Here is a 23,983-nt window from a genome sequence, read left to right as displayed (position 1 = left end):
ACTAGTCAAGACACATTCTCTAAGACAAAGCAATACACAAAGTGAGCAAAAAACAAGACTTCACTGAGAAAGTATAGTTCTCTGAGATGTGTCATATCCCCAAGAAGAAATCTTGCAGGGAGCTAATAGAATTTCTCCTTATGTTTATATTCAAGAAGAAACACAATGGCCAATTATAGTCCTAATTTGTAAGGCTGGCAGAACAGAAATGTTTGCAGTGCAAAGCTAAGTCTTAGTTTCAAGCTTCCTTGAAGCAGCTCAAGGAATAAGGCTTAAGTGTTCAAGAGCTCCCCGAGACTGAAATAAGAAATGTTTGGTGACACTAATGAGCCCTCAGTTGGAGAAAGCTTTGCATCTAACTCTTTGCCATTTTTCAAGATCCTCTTAAGTTATGAATTCTAAATTAATGCATTTGCTGCTGAATTACAGCTGTACTCCATAAGGTTGTGTTGTAACACCCTTCAGTATGCAAGTATCCCTAGTGTCATCTCAGACACCATTTAGGTAACTCATTTAGGAAATGCTTGTGCCAGAGAAACTGTGGTAAATGATTAACTCTATTTATCTAAACTATTTAAGGCTTGCAGAAACTATACCCCAGCAACTGCTTGTGTGAATTCAACAGGCAAAACATTTTGTTGTGTAAAGCATTAAGTGGCTATTGCCCTTAAAGAACATTCTACACGTCTTAAATGAGCCAACAGAAAGATTCCAGCTGCTCCTGGTCATAAAACCGAAAAATGTCTGTTTTGTCATTCAGCAACACAACACTTGTTTCTCATTGTAACTCTTGAGATGCAGTGTAAGCTTTACTCAGGGTTGGCTGCAATTTATTTCCCCTGATTTAGTTTTCAGCTGAGTAAATACCCAACTACCAGCTCACTAACATCTGCATCTTAGAGGGGAGGAAAAAAAAAAAAAAGCCCCAAATAAGCAAACTTCCAAGCCTTTAAAATAGGTGTCTGGTAACATCATTGGTTTGAAAAGAACTACTAAGATATTGAAACTTTACAGTATATCTTGCACTTTACAGATACCCACTGTATATTTAAGCACAATCCACGTATAAAACATAAAAACTCAAGCTCGCAGAAAAGACTTGGGAGCTTTCATTTCCATATCTGGGCATTTAAAGCATCAAATAAAATTTTAAGTAATTCCTATGTCTAGATTGCTAAATGCAACTTGATAAAAAACACTTAAAATTCAGCCATTGACCCTGAACATTTATTTAGGCACAGATATCCAAGCCTTTGGAAGATTAGTATCTTTGCAAAGGAGATGAAAAAGGAATGACATTGCCATGTTCTCAACCTTCACCCACTACAGAATTTAAAGCTTGTTTTTCATGATGGACCTTTAACATGGAGTTCTTAAGGATAAACACTAAATCTGGAGTTACTGTTTTTAACTTGGGTATTTTTTAGTATGTCAGAAAGCAATGTCTGGTTATAAAGGAGCTATCACAGGCCCCAGCTCTCCTCTCCCTAAAAACAGGACCACTGGGGAGTGGGGTTTGGGAGAGAAAAAGAAGAGATATTGAGTGAATCAAATGTCAGATTCTTGCCCTATTGACCTACAGGTTTGTGCTTAACTGAGGAAAAATTAATCTCTTTCAAATGCACTTAATTATAATCAAATACCCATACCAATGTCTTTCACCACATCAGCACATCTGGCAGCAATGAAGACAAATTAACAATAAGTCAAAAAATCTGGCAATATGATCAACTAAAGCACGCAAAATCCATTCTGTACGCTTAGACCACCAGTGACTAAGGATGGATTAACTTCCTGTCTCTAATACTGGTGCCTAAATTAAAGGGAAATTGTATTGCAATCTGGGTACCAGGTTTCTGGCTGCAGACAACTACAAGCCCTTAGTTTAGCTACACCAGGCAACAAAATCTTTGCTCCCACTTTAGCCCTGATGTCTGTGATGGCCTACTCTAACAGCTGCTTTTAATTTAGTTTAAAAGAAGCTATTTGGCAACCATGTAAGTTTGCACCTTCAAAGCAGGCACATTTAAAAAGCCAATGTCCTGCAGAATTAACCATTTTGAAGTCTTGCTGTTTTAGTGCAGTGATGACAACACAATTCACAGCTTTTTTAAACAATAGGCATCTGTACATGGAAACACAAAATAAAGACTGTTTTCACTCAGGTTTAACTACTGTTTTATAGTAAGCAATCTGCAATCCTCTCCGTCTTGGATAGGTAAAGATACTGGGTTCATTACTACAAATGTAATCCAGCAAGAGTCTACAATTTCTCAACTTGACTGAGCAATTAAATAAAGCACAGATCTCATCTGTAACCAGAGAAGGGCAGCCAAGTAAGGAACAGAAGCATGAATTAAACAAAAAAACCCCATTATTGTGTTCTTGGATTACCTCCTCATGTTAAGCAGGGAGTGGCTGCAGAAGGAAAAAAGAGGGAGAAAGGGTATGGGAAAGCAAGGACTCAGGCATGCACTGAGTATTTGGCAAACACTTGACACTAAGCCACTCAGAGAAAACCTAGGTTACCAGGCAGACATCCAGTGCCTTTTTTTTTCTTTTGCTAAACAGCTCGATATGAATTTGTGCATCTACTGTGTATATCCCTACACCAGAGGCAGGCACAGGGAAACTGCTGGTACTACAGCCTCACAGGCATGGAAACTGAGAGCATGTGTGTGCACATCTGACAGGGCGAATTCACAAACTGGAGGATTTACAGCATTGCTTTGTTCATATAGCTGCAACCCACCTTACCACTAGCTGTGGCAGGACCACACCCACTCTCTGAAGATGAACATATTTTACACAGTAAATCTAAAGGTAAAAGTGTAAGTCAAATGAAGGTGCAAACACGTATCAGAAAGCACCTACATTTGCAACACTGTCTACAAACATAATTCACACTTTTTATTCTTCATACTCTAATGTGGGTCAGAGACCACACGGCAGCATATTTTATTAAAGTAATGTGCAAATAAGATGCATGGTACATGCAAACAGCATGTAGTTTCCATTTGTAAAAAGGTACAAGTAACAGTACAAAATTAGAATGCTTACTACTCATTTCAAGAAAATGAAGTCTGACATAGAAATACATACATTGTATTATTTACACCATTAATTTACAAAACATATTATTTGCATTAAAAAAAGGCTATAAAATAATTACAAATATAGGTTTTTGTCCCTGTATAACCAATGTAGAGCATCTTGGAAATTATGCTTTATTGGAAAAAAAAAAAATTTTTCCTTCTGATTTCAGAGCATCATGGGGTTTCTTTCTTCCCTTCTTCTCCTTATTCCCTTTTTAAATAAAGTTCCATACTGAGGTAGTAGTATGCAAATTTATTTCTTTGGTTCCACAAATCATTAATTCCAAAAGGAGCTACGTATCCGAATCAGAGGATTGGAAAGTAGAAGTCCTAAAGTTTTCAAAGGACTGTTTGCATGTATAAAAGCTATTTTCTCCTCTAGAAACTGTCCTTTCTTTTCCCTCTTCATCTGCCTCTGCATCGAAGTCCAGTGAGACATGATGATTATTATGGGAGGTTTTTGGTTGGCAATTTGCAGGCTGTCTACAGCTTGAAAGAGAGTCCAGCTGAGGCCTCCATAAAGGCTTTCCAAATGTTCCTGAAAGACAGTAAAAGAGTGAGCACAGAAATATTGATGCAAAAAGATTTGTGTCTCACCCTAGTGTACATAAGTGACATTGAGATGCAAGACTGACAGAAATTAACATAAGTGACATGAAATGCAAGGTTGACAGGAAATTCACCAAAGTGAGATTTTATTTAAATGCTGTTCCACCATTTTAAAGAAACATCCATGTGATAACAAGCATAAAGCAAGATTCTGCCACAAGAGACATTAAAAACATTTCCAAGTAGTTGCATAGCCACCTACAACTTCATTTCTTTTGTTTTCATGACTACTTCCTTACCCATTTTTCTTTGGGGAGGCTGGTGAGGGGGGAGTTAGGAACAGGGATCAACCTGCAAACACATCATAAGACACTTTCTAATGCAAAAGTCACTCCCTGTTTTGTTCTTCAGAAAATGAATAGCACATGCAATCTGCCATGCAGCTCAGAAAAAATAAACTAGGAATTTAAAAAAAAATGTAACCCCACAACCCCTATCAGGTTATACAATATTGTCCCACGGTGCAATCTGAATGCTAACAGAATCTTCTTCTGGATAGCATCTCCCATTAATGATAAAGATGCAGATAGCCACATGCTGCGTTCACCACTGACCATCCAGTCAGTTGTGGGCAAAGAGAACAGTGGCAACCCAAAGAGAATTACACGTTTCAGTTCAACTATAATTAACAACTATCTGTATTTACTAGCCAGTAAACAATCAGTGTGTGTCATTCTCTATCACTGGGAAGCTGTTAGCATCAACACCTCTACAAGAAGGGCCTCCTTTTTCCAGTGAGTAAAGACATACCCATCCTAAGTCAAAGTGTCTGTAAGGACTTATTTTCAGAGGACAATGTATCACAGGCTGACTTTGAAGAACTCAAGTTTTTGTTAACAATTGAACACTACATTTCAAAATAAATTTTGAACCCAAAATGCAACACTTCTGCTTTTATTAGAACTAAAGGTTTCAAGTAAAACTCTGAACTCAGAAGTTACTAAAAAAGGAATTGGACAAAACCCCTACTTCCATCAATTATTTGTAGAGCAGTTTAGACCTAATGCAGTATGAAAGGATATTCCTCACCGCACCAAAGATACAAATGAACTGTCTTAAAAACAAAAATACAAGCTACGAACTTTCTGGCTTGTGTGTCAACTGTGATGCTAACGCCAGCTGCCGACTTCACTATGATTGCACAGGCAAAATGGGGCTTGAATTTCATGACCATGTTGAAGAAGCAAATTCACAACTAAAGAAATCAATCACAACTTGTTCTACAGCTACCATATCCAAGATCTAGCCATAGGCTCTTTGAAGGAAGAGTGCTAATGATTATGAAGCATCCAAGGCAACGACAATGCAATATAAGTGGGGTAGTACGCTCAGAGAACTGATCAAAGAAGTAACTCTTCAGAGATTTTTAGGGCAGACTGAGGCCTATGCACCCTTGGGGTGACATTAACTGCTGGATATACGAACATACAGTTGGACTGCTTTCTGCAGGAGACATACTAAAGCCCTATCTGCATGGTCCCACCACAGCAATAGTGGCAGGCAGCCAGGAGGCCGGCCGTGTGCAGTCCCAGGGTCTCTGCCAGATGTCCTGGCATCTGCAACATTTTACAGTTCAAACATCTGGCTTTTGAAGGGGGAAAACTTCAGAGCTTGTGCCTCCCTCCCCACCCCCTGAGAACAAAGAGCCCAGTGATGCACATTCCCCCAGGTCCCCTTCAGAGCCTGCAGACCCAGATCTTGATCAGCCAGTGCTGACACACCAGCCGGGAGACAATCCATGGTACCAGGGTTGGTTTTGGCACCAAGATATCACAAATATGAAAGCAATATGTGGTTTTGTATGCATTTTACACCAAGCAACCAAACCAACATCCAAAATTTAATGAGCTTCAAGGATAAAGCAATGCTTTTCTCCTTCCCCCACCTCTCCCTGTAATCTGGATTAAAATTGTAAACCCTAAACTAAACTTTGGGAATTCTTTTATCATGCACATCATGAGAAAATGACAAAGGAGGGATAAAGGAGGGCATTTTTACATACTGCCTTATTTTGAAAGGTAAATAGTTCTGGCTGACAGTATTATACAATATATATGCACACAAGTTCAATTCTCCCCACCTGCACTGAGCCCTCCTTACACACCTTTTGCCTGTCAGGCAAAACTTCTGGTATGCCTGAAGTTTCTTAGGGTGTATTTAAGCTATCTATGCTAATGTTTACAGAAATTTGCCAGCTATATTAAGACAGAAGATAAGAATCATATCATTGATGAGATTTTTACATAAGTGTGAGCTATGAAGATCTGGTAATCTAAATATCCTCATTACACAGTTTTACTATAGTCACTTTTCTGTTCCTCAGCATCAAACATTTGGGAAAGAAAAAGGTGAGAAATCAGTTTTGCTTGGTGTTGTAGGCAGGAAACAAGACAGCAAAGACAATGGCAGCTTAAATAAAAAGCAATAGCTAGAACATACCCATGAAAGTGCTTTTACTCATAATAGATGAGGGTTCCAAACTTCTGTTTAAATCAAATGTGTCTGAATTGAGACTTCTGCTTTTCAGTCCCGTTCCTTCATTTTGAGTATAAATAGAGTTCATCAATCTGCTACTTGTAGCCTGTGTTCCAATAATGCCAACACACTGGTCAAAGGGATCTTCCTGTGGAGGTGAGTATTGACAGCATTCCTTTTTCTTTAAATATCCAGACTCGTAAAGGCCCAAGCCTGCTGTTCTCTGGTCAGGGCTGCAACCTAAAGGAAATGAAAAATTCATTTTATATAGATTCATCTTAACAAAGACTGACTTAGGACTAAAACCTCTCCCCAATGAACTTACTTGTACCATATGCTTCAAATGCATCAGAACTGTAAGCGCTGCCTTTTAAATACAAAGTCCCCGAAGTCCCCAGATAGTGGCAAAGGAATGGATCTGCAACACCCTCCAAGTCTGTCTCACTGCTGTTATCTAGATGGCAAATGCCTTAAAAATAAAATTGATGTGTCAGCACACAGTCTTTTTTGAATCTCCAGCTTAGAGTTTCTTGAGTAACTTTTAAGAACCCCACGTGTTCAACAAAATTTCATAGTGTAGTTTAGAGTTTGCCTAGGTTTAACCTAACTTTTGGATGACAATCCTAACTCCAGCAACCGTTCGATTAATTAGCTTGACAGAGAATGTGTCACTTCACTGTACAATCCCTGAATAACAAAACAAAACCAAACCAATTACAGGGATCAGAACCGGGGACTTCCTTCTTCCAAAGCACACTAGACAAATTAATTATCTGTCTCACAGCCTCTTTCAAAAGCAGAATGTCAATGTCAAAGTCCTGGTTGAAAGAATCTGAGGGAATCACTGGCTGCCTAAACAGCTATAAAGATTTTTAGTTCAATGGCTCCTCAAAGCTCTGGACACATTCTCCGGTTCTTGATCCACAAAGAGGCTGCTCCTCTCACTACCCCACAACTGCAAAATTATCTCACCATCACTCCATTCCCACATGTCCCAGCTCCCGAGTGTCTCAACCCCAAGCCCTTTCCCAGAAAGGTGCCTTTTCCTCCCTAGTGCAAGTATATACGGGATTCTTTGGGGCCACAGGTAGAAATGTCAAGTACTGCAGCTTTTAACTTTAACTTAAATTCTTTATTGACTCTGACTGTAATGATTTTTTTTTAACCAGCAAGTTTAAAGAGTTATACTAAAGTTCCACTGGTATTACTACACATGCTTTACACTCCTCTAAAAGCACCCTTTTCAAGCTGTAAGAGAAAAGACATGCCATGGTAATTTCTTTTTGATGCTCTTGTTTTGAACATGTCCTCATCAGTTTAAATTTACCCTTGAGACTAGAGAAAAACTTCCTGATTTAAATGAACACCATAACATCATCTGGATGAACAGAACCAAGTTATTATCGTGTTGAAAAATCCCAAGCAATAATTTTCATGTCCTCTATTAAACTGTGTAAAGACGCTTCTTTAGTGTTCTTTTTATCAGTTACAAAGACAATAGCCAAACTGCAGCTCCTCAAGTCACATGAAAAATCTGTTTAGCATTTTCTACCTACCATTACTGTCCCTCTGCTGCAGGAAATACCCTCCTGCAGAAGATGAGAGGAACTGATGGTGACTGCCATTTTCAGATGAGCCATATCCATCCTGCCTTTCAGCCAGTGTCCCCTGGGATGACAGGTAACTTGGAATGTCAGCAGGCAAATTTGTTTCATCTGTGGGGGAGCAAAACACATACAAAAGTCATCAACACACTTCAGTTTGTAGAAACATTTTTAAACTTGGCAGCAAAGCACTGAAAGCAACAAATAATTCACCTTTCTGCCTGAGTCAAAGCACACAAACGCTCCGACAATAAAGCCACTGCAAGGCAATCACAAACATTTGTTTTCCTTTCCAAGGTAAACCTTCAGTTTACGCACCTGTATTTGTAATGCTGCAATCTTCATTTCTCCGTCTGGTGTGGTAGATGATGACCACCCACACCAAGGAAGTGCCCACCACACAGCAAACCACAGCTATGATCACAATGCCAACTGTGGCCCATCCATCATCATCAAGTGATGGGGCAACGTTTTGAGGAGAGTCACAGGTGGGAGTAGGAATTACATTAAGTCGGATGTTGCCTCGTTCCGTTCCAAGTGTATTAGACATTTCACAAGTGTATTTCCCGGCATCTTCTACATCTGTATCCACAATAATTAGTAACTGATTGCCTGCAGCAAAGAAGTGTCTTTCTGTTACCATGAGAGGGCTGTCATCTTTAGTCCAGTTCAGTCGGGGTGGAGGGCTACCACCAGCAATGCACTGCAAGACGGCAGTTTCACCTTTTGTTACAGTTCGATCCAGCAAAGGCCGCAAAAATGATGGTGTTTCTGAAAAGAAAGCACAAGCCTCATATTCTATGTTTTTTTCCTAATGACCTCGCAAGAATAAGAAGTGTCCCTTTCCTTCACAGCTCAAGAGGAAAAGCTGAATTAAATGCATCAGTAAGGCCTAATAAAGCTAACTCTCATTCTAAGAAGAAACTCAAGAATTTGTACTTAAAGCCTACAATTTACTTGTCAACTGGTCCAATTTACATGCTTGATTACTTTACAGGGTAAAAATGCTACATCATACACGCTTAAGATGCAGAGAACTACAATAAAAACAATTACCAAAATTTCAAGAAATCAAAAGTTAAACAAATCTACAGTCTCTACATGAAAACAGAAGCTCCTTCTTCCCTCCATCCCATGTGTACCAGATGTGTATACACTGAGAAACATTAACCAACTTTTATTATTTTGAGTAATAATATTGATTGTGCTGTTAAAGTTTGCCAATATCTTACCTAGTACTGTTAATGTTGCATTAGCTGAAATGCTTCCAGCAGTGTTTTGAGCTGTACAGCTGTAAACACCTGTGTCCTCGATCTTTACATCAACAATAAAGAATACATCATCTTCAGGCATGACATGCATGCGCCTCTTGCGTGCTGCAGGAAAATCTGTTCCACCATCTTTCTGCCAAGCAATCTGTGGGACAGGATGCCCAACTGCAGCACATTCCAAACGTGCCATTGCCCCAGCTCGAATGGTCAGGTCCATGGGGATTTTTGTAAATGAAGGTAGCACTAAAGAAAAGTTGGTGATACCCAAATCAGTACATGAAACATACTTCTCTTTTGTACAGCCTTTCCTTGAACACCCCTCATGGGCCTAAAAACACTAGAGAAACACACAGTCTAAATTGATCAGTAGCCAGCAGAAAGGGAGGGGACTGTGAAGTATGTGAGACCACCTAGATCAAAATCTCATTTTTGCTAACAGCCTCCTATGTGACCTTTCCATAGCATCTTGAAACAGAGCACACACTTAACTCCTGTGAGAAAAAGTTAACATTTTTCCATCTTGTAACATTGATTTTGCCAGATTGACTATGAATTAGGTATGTTGTTTTTTCCTATACTATGCTTCAGTACACTGGGATGAGAGGTAAAATTGAATAGTGACCTTGGAAATGGATACATTTTATGAAATTATCTTGTATTATGGATCTTCTAAAAGATGCAGATGACAAGAATGAAAAATCTATGAATCCTTATCTTGATTAAAATCATTCGAAGTCCAAAAGCAAAACAAAACGTACTTACTATTTACTGTAAGTTTGGCTTTGACAGAGTAGGATGAACCGAAATGATTTGAAATAACACACTGGTATTTCCCCTCATTACTGAATTCCACATTGCGCAGTCGAAGGATGGTGGTGTACTCCATCACTTCTCCGCCCTGGGCCCGGAGGTGTGCATAATTCTCCATTTCAGCGTCTTGCAGTAATTCGTTGTCTTTCTTCCATGCAAAAGTCATTGGGGAATCACTGCTGCTGGCTGCTGAACACACAAAACTCAAATTGGAGCCTTTAATTGCTGACTGGGTTTCTGGCTGGACAGTGATCTGTGGTTTAGGAAAATCATCTGCACAGAGGAAAAGAAAAAAAATACATGTGATGCCTGAGGACTCTTTCCAGAGAGTTAGTAAGCCTTGTTTTATAGGTTTGAGAGAAGAGTCAGATAAGTATTTATTAAATGGATCCACAATGCTTTTGTTTTAAATTTTGTTAGCCTTAGGGCATTTAAAGATGCCGTATTTATGAGTTTATTGTGCAAAGCCATCTCTTATTAAAAAGAAAGCACATTTAAAAGCAGACTGTGTGCATAGCTTCTTCAATAACAGCACTAAAGATAGAAAAACTACTCCCTGACATCCATAAGAACTACTCTGTACATCAATCATGAAGCCTACCTCTCATCTTTACAACACCTCAGGTGCTGGGAGTTTTTCTTTATTGAATGCATAGTTCATCTGCTATCAGAAACTGCAACTTACAGTGGAGCATTTCACCCACACCCACAAAAAAAATCATGTACAAAAGTCAGTGTTCCAGTGATGTGCGTCTGTTTGGGCTAAAGGGGATGGAAGGTCACTTAAGCAGTGCAGAACACAAGAATTTCAAGAATTCCTGGAGGTCCCTTTACTATAGGAATGTTACCTTCGAAGTGCCATGTTATGAGTTTACAGAATTAGCTGCCTTCTGAATTATTAATTGGACTGTGTGTACACAGCATGTGCAAAAGGAGTGGACAAGTAAATGCCTGGTCTCCCAAAACCAAAAGCATTAGTATATTCCCAACTTTCAAGATGTATCCAATCTCTGGAAAAAGGAACTGCAGGAAAAGTCCTGTGCCCCAAAAATTCCTCCCTGCAGATCCTGCTGTCTCCCAGCACGTTTGTCTTATTACATCTCAAATGACTGGGAAGAACTATGGGGTCAAGGTGCTACTTCCTTGAAGAACCTCTACTCTGTTACAAATGAAAATGAGATGTGCAGATAGCCTAACCTTGATCCATCTGCAAAACTCCTGCAGGTATGATGCTGTGCTCCAGTGACAGGCCAACATGGATCTGGGACACTAAGCATGGATTTTAAGACCATCCCAGGCTATTTGCTTTTCATGCTTCATACCCATGCCTTACCATTTGCAAACTGAGTTAATGCATTCACCGACTTTGCATGGCAAGAACTAAGTAAAACACTCTAAGTACTTAAATTAGCCTTGTGAAAGGACAGCAGAACATACTTCAATCTTAATTACCTGACAGGAAGGGGTGACACAAAGGTCACTCAAATAAGCATACAGTACAGAATACAGAACACACTAGGATAAGACTAGCATTATGTTTTGTCAGAACAGAATAATCCAAGAGCATATTTGAAGGAATGTATTACAAAGACATCCACATTTATACACACCTTTTAATTTCAGACAGGAGTCAACACACTCCATTTAAAAATTCTATAAAAGCAAAAGCAGCCCTTGTAAACTTGTAAGCAAGGTGGGTATACCAGAACGTCTAGTGATAACAGACTTTACAGATATAACTGAAACACTCAACGATTTTATTTGGAGATTTTAGTTATTTCTGCATGGCAACTATGTTAAGTATCACATGCAAAAACTGATTCAGTACATTTCTTTTTGCTAACACATCTTAAATGGTTTAAAACTAAATACTTAAAAATAGCATTCATTAGCCCAAAGAAAGAGCACAATTCCTCCAAATTTAACAAATGGAAGACATACATTTAAATCTCCAGGTTAATTTTTTGACAGAATGTGTTTCGCATAAATTAGGATGCCTACCTCATATATATTCCTCTAGCCAGTGAATAAGCTCTAATTCCCTGCATTATATCAACCTCTGCTTCTCGGCAGTAGCTACAATCTGCTGATTATTTATTAAATATCTGTCTGCTAACAGGAAAGGAAAAACCAACATTTTGGTACACTATTTTATATTCTGGACTTGCTTTCCCACTGAAAAAGGGTAGCAACAGTAAAAATTAACCAGTTATATTTGCTATGAGACAAAATTATTGAGAAAACACTTATCTTTTTGTCTCCAAAGAATACAATGTTTGAATTTTCTTTAGTAAGAAAAATAAAACTTATTCAACAAAAATACACGAAATGCAGTTAGTTGGCTTTTAAATTTCCTGGTATTTTCAAAGTTTCTACTTTATATATCAGAGTAATCAAAAATGCCCTTACCCTGAATGCTTAGCTTCACTTTGCTTTAGAGAACATAACACGGATGTTCATTATGCTACTAAACACACATAGCAAAATTTCATTTTTAAAGCAGATGCTATCACCTCAAATTCTCAGGTCCTAAAGTAAAAATATTTTGCTAGCATTTACTCTCTGGCAAACTGAAATAAAAAAACACCAGTATCGTAACTGTGGTAATCATATTTTTTAAACACAGTTTAAAAGGCAGTAATTTAAATACTCCAAATAATTTTTAAAGTACACCACAAGCACACATAAAAGCATCAGAGGTGAGGCCAATATAGCTTTTTTACCTTGAAATTTTATCAGCCCTGGAATAACCTCAAGAATAATGGAAAATGAAAAAAATTTACAAATAACCAAACCCAAAAACTACATCTTAATTTCCCAAAGTATGTCTCACTTAAAAACAATAGTGATCAAAACAGTATCTTTTAAATCTAGAGGCACATACATTTACCCTCACAACGTACTGAGCTTTCACTTGCACGCATAGAACATGGTATGTTCTATGTAAGCAAGCTGTACTTGGTATAAAAGTCAAAGACTCCCTGTCTTGTACAAAGCCTCAAGCTTTAAGCATCTACAACACAGTTTGGGAACAGGAGAAAATGTTACTAAGTATCACATCCTTTCAATTTTTTTATAGAAATCACAACATACGGAGGAACCACAAAAAAAAAAAAAATCCAAGCACACAGCAATATTTGTTTTATGGGATGAGAAATAGAGGCTACACTCACCACAGACAAACCCATCCAGGCTGACAGCAAAAATACTTCTCCCTTTTAGCAGCTGAGGATGAGCACAACTGGCATTTACAAAGCTCTGGAAGTTGTTCTCTGACATCCACTGTGGTAGCCATTTCAACTGGCAGTCACACAAGAGACTTGATGTATTGAAGTGCCTAAGAAAAAGCAATTAAAATCAAAGCCTGTTTGTTTGTTCTATTCTGTTTGTAATACAGATCTGTGTGAGCACACTTTCATAACAAAACTAAGGCTCTAGGTTAAACACACATATTGCAAGAGAAAGATGGCAATATTGCTCAGCTGAAATCTCCTCCCTTGCCCAGCTGGTGATGCTGTGCCTGATGCCCCCTGAGGACATGGGTGGGCCCTCCTGGCTGCCAGGGCACTGGTGAGTTATATCCAACTTGCCACTGACCAGGGCACCAGGTTCCACAGCTCTGCTTTCCAGTCTCTCATTCCCAGGTCTGTCCACACACCCAGGGCTGCCCTACCCCAGGCGCAGAATCCAGCCCTTTGTCTTGTTGGACATCATACAGCTGCTGATTGCCCAGCCCTCTCATTTGTTGAGGTCACTCTGCAGGGCCTCCCTGCCTTCCAGGGAGTTAACAGCTCCTCCCAGCTTTGCATCACCTGTGAACTTGCTCAGTATCTCCTTTGAGTCCCAAATCCAAGTCACTGATGAAGAGCACAGGGCTGATGATGGAGCCCGGCTGAACCCCACCAGTGGCAGGTTGCCAATTTGATGTCACCCCTTTCAGTATAACCCTCTGCACCCAACCCGTGAGCCAGTGCTGCTCTGCATTGATCAATAGAAAAAAAGGATGAGAGGACAAAAACTCATCCTCACTAAAATACATTTTTTGCAGTGACCACTTCACGACTTCTCTGAAGATCTGTCTCTGCTACTACAGGAGAGAAGGAGCCAATTACAAGCAGTGACAACCAGGTCTTTACAGAAGAATTACAGCACTGCATTTCACTGGTCCAGCACCGCTGTTCTTAAGAGCACGTTACATTAAAGTCTCCCTTATCTAAAACCTGTTAGAGATCACCTAATTTAAAATAAGGATTTTAGAGACAACAAATGTAGCAGAAATTGAATGCAGCCACCTATCCTACACTCTCTCACTTAAATACACCCATCATATAAAAATAGAAAAAAAACCCCAAAACACTGGCATAAACTTTTAATGTTATTTCAGAGAGATTACAGCAGGGGTTTATCACTGCACCAGGTGATGTCTTACAAGGCTTTTATTTATACCTTTATATGTATAGATAATATCTATATACTTAATAGAGATTATGTCTTTTGATAGAAACTTACAGTTCTTTGAGTTTCTTCATTTGTGAAAATGCATTTCCTTGAACTGACATAATTGCATTGTTACTTAGATCTCTAGGAAGAAAAAAGAAAAACAGGATTAGAAGAAAATAATAGATTTATTAAACTGAATGGATTTAAGACTCAAGCAATAATTTGCTATTTTAGTGATATACAAAGGGTGTTTAAGCTCAAAATAAAAGGAGATGCAAATGAGGAGTTTCACAGTGTGTTTCATATGTAAGAATTTCTGCATTAATTCCAAAATTCACACTCAGTGTAACTTCAAAACTGAAAAATCTTCTGAAGATCACAGTAGCAACCATGGTAAGGTTAATCAAATAATCAAATATTTATGACTTTCATCCCAAGTCATAAATAAAGCTTGTTACTTCTCCTTCAAATTCAGTTAGTATCAAAATTCATTTTTTTCCCATTTTGGGTTAAATGTGAATGTCTACTACTTACAAGTGTTCAAGTGCATCCAAACCAGAAAATGCTTTCTTTGTAATGGATCTAATCTTGTTTCCTTGGAGTATCCTAAAAAATTTAAGCACATGATGCAAAAGAAATGAAATTAAATGGGAGTATTTTTGAGCTGAATAATTTCATTTTTGGCATTTATTTTTCGACTGTGACTAGTATTCACCACTCACCCATTTCCAATGCAACAATCTGCATCACATCTAAAAGATACTAATTTATTCCCCTTGAATAAAGAACTAGATTTTACAATGATTTTAGAAGACATTTAAGGTATGCAGTTAAGTGATATGGATTATTCTAAATGTAAAACTGTAATCACTTTTTAATTTCATAAATATGCATTTGAAAATTTCAATGCAATGGAGCCACTTCCACTGGATGCTGCTTTACCTTACTGAAGACTAAGCCTGCCACTATGCTTTTATCATATGATATACTTATTATTTTTAAGTATGGAAAAACCTCATTCTTTGATAAATATGTCCATAAATATTATCAATACTTGAAGTATTTCAGATTAGTTTGACTTGGAGAATCTTGATTTTCTTTTATTGTCACGGAAGATGTTATAGAGAACAAAGCGTTAAGAGAGAAAAAAATCAGCTCTGCTATGGAAAATTTAATATCCTTAAGTGTTGGGCTTGTCCTTTGAAAGACACATAATAAGGTCTTTTTTTTAAGGCATGATGAGATACAAATGCTGTAGCAATACTCACAGCTTCTTAAGTTTATCTAGGCCAGAGAAAGCACCATTCATATCTTCAATAGTCCATGATATTTCATTGTTTTTCAGATCCCTGTTTAAGAGGGGAGGGGAAATCAAATCACAAAAAGGCACATAGCTCTTCAACAGCATGTATTACTTAAAAAAAAATCTAAAATAGCTTTCTGTTGGATTGGTTGGATTTTTGTTCAGTTGGTTTTGGTGGGTTAAGAGAAGCTTTTCCTGATTAACTTTATCACTTCAATTTTTACTGAGAGACTTGGACGACTGTTAGTATTTTTCCCACTGATAATTGAAAAGATCACTAACTCAACAATTTTTAGAACTGTGAGCAAACCAAACGACATATCCCTGAAAAGGTATTCAGATACAGGACTATTTAGAAAAACATGCACTGAAGGAAGGGAAAGGACCAACTGTTGTCCGTTTGAAATGGAACCCCCCCATGTTGTTTTAAGTCCTTAACACCCAGAGAGTCATTTTAACATCCCAAAACACTTACTTAATTATCTATGAAGCATAAAGAGCTTACAGATTTGTGTACAGAATAGTGTGTCTGCAAACAATCTACAGGGTTGAGCAGAAGGAGAAAGAAAAATCTAGGAAAAATTGCCTAATACTTAATACCTAAACAGCTCACAATTCTCTAAGTTCCTTTCTTTATGATTTCCAACTCTCTATATTGTTAAAAAACATGGTGTACACTCCTCTAATTTGCATTTTTCCTAGATGCCCTAAGTGTATGTGAGCAAACCCCTGAAAATAAAGCCTAGAGGCAAAGGCAATCGTTTTGCTCATCTGGCTGACAGATGGGTCAGTGGTACGCAATGGCAAGGTTTTAATGAAGAGGAATGTATTTAGATTAGTTCTTTCCCTTCCTTTAAGAAATGCTATTTCAAAAACACAAACCGATACTTAAAGCAATTGTCCAGTCATGACAATGATTTTTGTATTCTTATTTCTGCTGTGAGAGAAAATGATTCAGTTAAGACACAACTATGATCCAGATCCCTAAAACTGGGTAGCAGCGCTCTCCTTGCTGCCTTCAAGAGATATGCCTCTCCCACAGCAATGCTACTGGAAGTCTGCATCACTGTTACCACCATCCATTGTGCACAGCCTTAACAAAAGAGGAACTCTTCCCTTTCTCAACTATTCTGGAAAGAAATCTTACTCTAAGAAAATCATACACTGATCAGGGGAAGTTAACAAAATGTTCTTGTCTCTTTCATAAAGGAAAGAAATAACCCATAAACACAGGATTTTTCCCAAAGTTTTAACCTTACAAATTGAGTTTGTCAACTTACAAAATCTGTAGACTGGAAAGTCCCTTGAAGGCACAATCAGCAATGTAGTTTACTTTGTTGTTTCCAATGTACAGTCCAACCAGCACGCTTAAACCAATGAAGCTTGAATCATCTAACCTTGCTAATTGATTGAATGTCAAATCTCTGCAAATTTAAGGGGGAAAGAAAGCATTTTAATGTTCATGCTGCAGTGCTTATTTAACTTAGTTCAACCCACATGGATTTTCAGGGGGGAAGCACCAGTTTTCCCCTGATGATTATCACAGAATCCACTACACCACTTCTGACCACAAAGCATTTTGCATTGTTTTGAACAATTCACAAATTACTGCAGAATTAATTTCTCTCATTTGAAAATTACTGTGTTATGGCTTCAGTACAACTGCTATAGTGAAATGGAGCAATCTCATTTAACTTCCAAATTCTTTCAACAAGATATAACTGTCTTATACAGCAAAGTTGTAGTCATCTTGGAAACTTTGCTATGAAAAATTCACAGATCAGTGCTAAGAAGCTCATGTTTTGCCATCTACCTGGCTTTTGAAACTGGAAGAGAATAAAGATACTCACAGTTCACTGAGTTTTTGGCAAAATTCCCAGGCATCAGGACTGATCCTGCTGATGGCATTTTGGCTGAGATGGAGTTGTTGCAGCATCAGTAAGCCATAAAGCCAGCCCTTGGTTACCTCTGTTAAGTTGTTATGGTCCAGCTGCCTACAAACACCCACAAACAGAAAAAGACATAAGATATAGAAACACAGCAGCATGCATGCTATGCCACAGGTCCACCTCTGACCTCACAACACTGGCTAGAGAGCTGGGGCCTCTACATAAATCTTGAGTTGTATCCATGCATTTAAAATGTGCTGCTCTACACACTCACTACTGACTGACTGCTCCTTTTCAGACCACAACAAAACAATTCAATTCATAAACATCTTTAAATTTTATCACACAATTCTATTAATTTTGTGGAAATCTACTTAATATGTTATCAGTAGAACTTATCAGCAAAATTTTGATACTTACAAGACTTCCATGTTGGTCAAACCCCAGAAAGCACCATCCATAAGCCTTGTAACCCCATTTCTCTGCAGTTTTAATGATTTCAAAGCAGGAAGTCCTTGGAAAGTGAGCCCATCTATTTTTTTGATTTTGTTGCGATTCAGCTCCCTGCATCAATAGAATTTACAGTTACAGCACAGTAATTTTACCTACATGCCAACAACCTTTCTTCCCTCTCTGGAACCAACTTTATTTAAACATTTCTCTTGCACATGAAACAAAGACAAGAAGTAATAAAAATAAAATATTTTATTGTAACCCATTATATTTAACCATGTTAATACTGTTCTGCCTTTCTGATACTGAGAACGAGTACTTGGTAGTTCCCTGATTTTCAGACTTAAAGAATCCCTGTAGACCTAGAATGTCATGGTTAATCCTGTTCTTAAATTCAAAATTGAGAGCAGTGTTTATCCAGAAGTAGAGATGTTAAGGCTGGTTTGTAATTGCAGTCAATAAACAGTAAAAAAAAAGTTAAATTTTAGTTGTGATAACGAGACAAAATTGAACATCCTGGGTGATCTATTTCTGTATCCGTAGTCAAGCACTCATTACATCCCTCCCTTCTTCAAAACCAGTTACACATAGTGCCCTCCCTCTTTCTCAAGTGGTCTTGGCACTCACTCTTCTGCCACTACACTGACCCTGTGCAGGTCAGAAACTGGGAGCAATGTGTATCCTCTGAGGGAGATGGAGGGTGTAACTAGCAGGAGGGCAAGATGCAGTGACAGGATTAGACAATACTACCAAAAGGTAATAAAAGGAGTGATCATCTGTCCCTTCAAGGAAGTCTTAGGTCTATCAAACTAGGAAGAATCTCTCCTTTCAAAACTCATTTCACCATGCAAAGTAAAGGTCTAAATAATCCTCTCCCCACATTACTACCATCATTATTTTTCAGAGTCACAACCCTGTAAGAATTCAGCTTGTCTCTACAGCAGTCTGACACAAAAATCTACTTCATAACAGACCTGAGGGAGAGCCCTACTTCTTATCCTATGTTTAAATATGAATAAAAAGTGAAGAACATTCAGTAAGAACAGGCTTTAGTTCTTCCTCATTCTTCTTTGAATACTTTCAGGTGATAACGCAAATTTTTGGGCTTCCTTGCAGATAAACTACCTAGCATAACTCAGTCAGCATAACAACTATGAACAAAGGGAACATTTTTAGGCAAGGATATAAGCAACATCCAAAAGTTCAGGTGAATCTGAAGATCAGAAAGTCTACCAAAATCATTAACAAATCCTGAGCTTTGCAGGACTTCTATTGAGGCCTGACTAAAACTGCTCCAACGCTCATATCCAGAAGAAACACAGTCACTCTTTCCAGAAGTGTCAAGCACCCTAATATTTCGGTGTTCTTATCAGCTATCACTTTCAAGGCTAACCTTAGAGACTTTGTAATTGTAATTTTTAACTCCTAACTATCTAATATGGAAAGTAATTATCCAGGATTTGACAAAGTGCAACCCATTCTTTTGTCCATTTTCTGCACTTTCTAAGTTTTCCAATTAAAACAAGCCCCACAGTCTCTTTCATATAACTTTATTATTTATTTGGTAGAATATTTATGGACAGCACTGTGTCAGTAAAGCTGAAGGTCTATTTATTCAAGCATATTGCTTATTGTTAATTTCCTTCATTCCACTGTGTGAAAGCACAAAGTAAATGACTGCTGCAGTGAACTATATAAGTTTACTTTACTTACTATTTTCCTGATGCTTTATTACAGAAATATTGCTCCTACCCCTTTTCCAGTCTTTTTTTTTTTTTTTTTTACTTTTAATAGGCAAACACAATTTTAAACACAAAGACTGTTCACATCTCACCAACATATAAGACTAGTTTTGTTCAGTACAATGCTGCAGTTAGTAAGGGTTGCAGTAGTATGTTTTCTCTGTCTGTCTCACTCTGCCTCTGGTTAAATTAAAGGCTAAAGTTCCAGCACTGCCAGTGCTTTGGAAAACCTGAAAACAATTAGTCAATTGTAGGTTACACTTACAGGTGCTGCAGATGGGACAGTTTAAACATCTTTTGAGGAATTGCTGAAATTTTGTTCCTGTTCAGTTTCAATACTTGAAGTGTGGTAGACAAATTGTCAAAGGTACCAGGCTCCATAGAGGTTATTCGGTTACTGTTAATATACCTGTTGAAACAACATCCAGAAGGTTAAATTTACAGTTATTTAATAAATTCTTAACACCAAATAGTGAAACACAAAGCTCTTGTGGGTCTTACTCATTTATAAATGGATTTTTTCATATTAATTAGAGCTCTTGACAGCTTTTTCATTAGTCAAATAGTATTTCACCACCATCATTTTACTCTACTCTGCCAGAGTGTGATAATGGAAGAAGATAATATGTGGCAATCCTGTTACTTTTTTATCAGTCAGTATATCTTGCATTCCAATATTCCTGAATAAGAATTGAAGTGTATTCACAAGAAGTCTATCCAGCTCCATATAAAAACAAACTAGACTATCCATGGGGAACTTAAATTAATTTTATCACATAATTATTTCTCTCAAGAGACACATCTATTTGTTTCATCTCAAGATAATGGCCTTAGCTTTTTTTAATGAATTAAAACATCTCATTGTAACTCATATATTCAAGTTAGTAGCTTATGTTAAACTAGACAGGTAGGAATATTAATGTCATTCTAATTAAAAGAAGATTTAATACTTAATAAACAGCTGCCAATCTAAATTATCCAACAAGATATTTGAAAGTAACCTAAAAGAAAAAAAAATCTACTTACAGATACTTGAGTTGTAACAATGGAAATGATGAAATTTTTAGCTCTGATATATTGTTGTTGCTCAAGTCCAAAGTTTCTAGACTCTGAAATGGCTTCAGATGTTCAGACAAAATGTTGGCAATCTTGTTACTGGTCCTGAAATTTAAGGGCAGTAGTCAAAATGTCATTTCCAGAGTAAACACATCTTAACTACACAACCCTGGCAAATATTAGTTCATAATTCCTCTACTTGAAAATAATTTTGAATTACAGAAAAGCAATAAGGTATGTTCTCTATGCATAATATTAATCCAAAATCACAAATTGAAATAGCCTAAATAAATTTTCATTAATATTTCATAAAATATAATTCCAGGAAACAATGAAAAAAAAATGCAATATAATCCAATTACTGCAATTCATGGCTTTTAAAAAGAGATGCAAAACACTACAATCACCTATTTCTGAACAGTAGAAATATCTGGCACTTGCATGAAACTTTATGCCACAGCAATTTAATTAAATAAAGTTAGAGCTGTTTTCTGTTTTAAGCAAATTAATATCATAGTAGCAAAACACAGTGCTTGGGTTTTTTTGAAAACTTCCTTGGCACAGAAGTCCATCTGAATTTCCAGAAGAAACCACAGAGCTAGATTATAAAGGATGGATGACAACACAGCCCCCTGAAAAACATTCTGTAATTATGGAATTAGACCTAGTATTCCAATCTACAGATTTTTCTAATGAGTTAGCAAAGAACAAAAATTCTGCATATTAGAGGTCATTACAGGAGTTTTGGGCTTCATGTCTGGTCAAACTTCAGCTCAGCATCACACCCAATTCCACAACAAAAAGTATGCAACAATCTGAAGATGTGGGTAATGTAGTCTGTTCTGAGGAACACCCCTCTTTCACACATGAACTTTTTCCAGTGACCCTATTTCATGCTCATACCCAGCAACCTACCAGTTTTTCCACCTCAGCTGCATGATGTACAGAATCATACACCACACATCAGCAGCATTATTGTTCAGGGCTACCACTACATAGGTGAAAGCAGATCCCAACCAATTAAACAAATGTAACCTGAAATAATTCTTGTTACCTTGTTGAGTTCAAGTCATTCTAGCTGTGGTACACTCTAAATCTTGCTCAATAATTACCAAGATTTAGGAGCTTTTCCCAGATCCTAGAGATTGCAGGCAAAAGCAATTTTAGGAAAACTATCAACAAGAATATTAATTCTGCAAAGTGTTTACCTTTAATGGAAATACTTGCTCTGGATCAAATAGTAAGCCACACATTAGGACAACATGGACAACTCTCATGTATTCAAGGGGTGTGGGGGAACTACTGCTCAAGACAAAAAAGTCCTAACTCACAAATGAACCAGAAGTGAGATTAATGGGCCTTCTGACCACATATGGGAATGGGTAAGTGATCCTGCAGCCCCTCCAATGCTGAGCTTGTATCATGTTTCAATTCCTTAGGCTGTCTGGTATAGGTACACTGCATTTTTTAACTCTTAGCTGAAAGTATTTATAATAAATGGAAACAAATTACTTTAATAAAAAACAACAAACACCACCACCCTCTGTCAGTTCCACTGGCCAAATAAGAATGTGAGTTAGATAACATAACAGGTCATAGAGCCTTGCCTTTATGCATTAGTTTGTTTACAAGGTAATTCCTAACAAGGTATTAAAACTGCCAATTACTTGAGTGACGAATAAAATTTTCCTTGCAGTAAAAGTGTGCTCCAGCAGAAGCCTGCAATTTCCTGAACTGCCCGCCTCCTAAATTGCAGTGTGAAAGTGTTCAGTTATAAGACGGCTTGCACAGTACTGTCTTTGTGTCAGCATTGCTCCATAAAACATAAATTCCTCACAACTGGCAGGATAATAGCCCCTGTATTACAAACTTTAGTTGGACCTAATGGAACCAAATAAAACTCTTACACCATCTTCAGAGTAGCACTTAAACCAACTGGCAAATTACCTGACACAGACCAAGTTACAACAAAACCAAACAAAAAACCTTCAGCTTGTTTGCTTCAGGAACATTTTTCTTTTTTTGAGATGGTAAGGCCATATTGAGGAGTGACAAGCAACTACTTCTGCTCACTGAAACTGCACTATACATCGTAGTCCTAGTCCACCACACAGTCAAAATCAAACCAGCCCTCAATGCACCCTCCTGCTTAATCATATTTGTAGAAGTTACTCAGTTGCAAAATAGCTGAACAGTTCACTCCCTATTGCTCCTAGTCCAGTTTCTCTTCAAAAGAATGTAAATATAATAATTTACACCTGGAAGATTACTCAGCACTGAAGATATCCAAATAGTTCTACTTTAGGACCCAACTTTATTTAACAGGAGACAGTTTAACTCTAATTTGATTTTTCTTCATAATCATCACTTAAGCAGATTGAAAAGAACAGTGTATCACCCTCCTCGTAACTGCCAAACCATCATCAAAATTAGTCAAGAAGGACATGTTTGAAAACACAAGCCTATCTAACTGTCAAGACAGAATCAAAGAGCACAAATGTGGACACAATGACATAAAAGTTTTTCCACTGAGAGGAGGGTGAGGGTAAAAAATGCCAAAAGAAAATCTTTCCTGTGAACGGTACTATTGTTGTGCTCAGATAAAAGCAGCTGCATACACTCCATTGGTTTAATTTCACAGACCCTCAAGGCACGATGAGAGAAAGAGATTCCCTGCAACAAGAAAACCAGCACATCAAGCTCAGCCAGAAACAAACCTGCAGCAATGATATCAATTTCTTCATGTGGAAGGACCAGCAACATGCTGTAGCTTCCTTACAATTTCTCCTGTTACAGCTAAAGCAGCAGGAGCACCAAGGAATGCAGATAAACCCACCAAAAATATCTACTTGGATTTGAACGTGCCTTTTGCAATTTGAGTGCTTATATCCTGACTTGCAGCAAAAAACCCCACAAACCATTGACCAGGAGTGCATACAGCCTGATTTAATTACTTTTACATAAGTAAAAGTGTGAGTACCAGCTTAAGAAGAATACCAGTTTTTCATTATGGGTATGAGAAATCTTAGCTCTCCTCCTCAACATTCATGACTTTAAATGTACCAATAGATCAGAAATCCTGTAACAGCCCTCTTAATCCTGATCTCAAGATTCATTCTACATAACCAGCTGCCATGTATATGACATAATGACTTTTACTTTCCTTATTCTGGGGAAATACAAAGCAGGTCACAAACTTCTGTATTCATTTTGTTGAGCATCCAGTTAATGCCTTT

General features: G+C 37.7%; 1 protein-coding gene across 1 annotated transcript in view; it reads right to left on the bottom strand.

Annotated features, from left to right (window-relative positions):
* Nucleotides 1-2,812: 2,812 nt before the first annotated feature.
* Nucleotides 2,813-23,983, bottom strand: part of LRIG3 (leucine rich repeats and immunoglobulin like domains 3) — a 38,183-nt gene continuing 17,012 nt past the window's right edge. The window contains exons 4-19 of the mRNA XM_058805325.1: nucleotides 20,718-20,852; nucleotides 19,957-20,100; nucleotides 17,917-18,060; nucleotides 17,458-17,601; nucleotides 16,888-17,031; nucleotides 15,573-15,653; nucleotides 14,839-14,910; nucleotides 14,374-14,445; nucleotides 13,038-13,201; nucleotides 9,817-10,137; nucleotides 9,016-9,297; nucleotides 8,102-8,554; nucleotides 7,736-7,894; nucleotides 6,505-6,648; nucleotides 6,144-6,419; nucleotides 2,813-3,633 (exon numbers count right to left, since the gene is read on the bottom strand). Of these exons, the coding sequence (XP_058661308.1) occupies nucleotides 3,389-3,633; nucleotides 6,144-6,419; nucleotides 6,505-6,648; nucleotides 7,736-7,894; nucleotides 8,102-8,554; nucleotides 9,016-9,297; nucleotides 9,817-10,137; nucleotides 13,038-13,201; nucleotides 14,374-14,445; nucleotides 14,839-14,910; nucleotides 15,573-15,653; nucleotides 16,888-17,031; nucleotides 17,458-17,601; nucleotides 17,917-18,060; nucleotides 19,957-20,100; nucleotides 20,718-20,852 (2,980 nt within the window). The 3' untranslated portion in view covers nucleotides 2,813-3,388. The remainder of the gene's footprint in view (nucleotides 3,634-6,143; nucleotides 6,420-6,504; nucleotides 6,649-7,735; nucleotides 7,895-8,101; nucleotides 8,555-9,015; nucleotides 9,298-9,816; nucleotides 10,138-13,037; nucleotides 13,202-14,373; nucleotides 14,446-14,838; nucleotides 14,911-15,572; nucleotides 15,654-16,887; nucleotides 17,032-17,457; nucleotides 17,602-17,916; nucleotides 18,061-19,956; nucleotides 20,101-20,717; nucleotides 20,853-23,983) is intronic.

Source organism: Ammospiza caudacuta, chromosome 5 (assembly GCF_027887145.1).
Source record: "Ammospiza caudacuta isolate bAmmCau1 chromosome 5, bAmmCau1.pri, whole genome shotgun sequence".
In the NCBI taxonomy this organism is placed as follows: Eukaryota; Metazoa; Chordata; class Aves; order Passeriformes; family Passerellidae; genus Ammospiza; species Ammospiza caudacuta.
The sequence above is the reverse complement of the archived record's forward strand: the minus strand, read 5'-3'. Positions and strand labels throughout refer to the sequence as shown.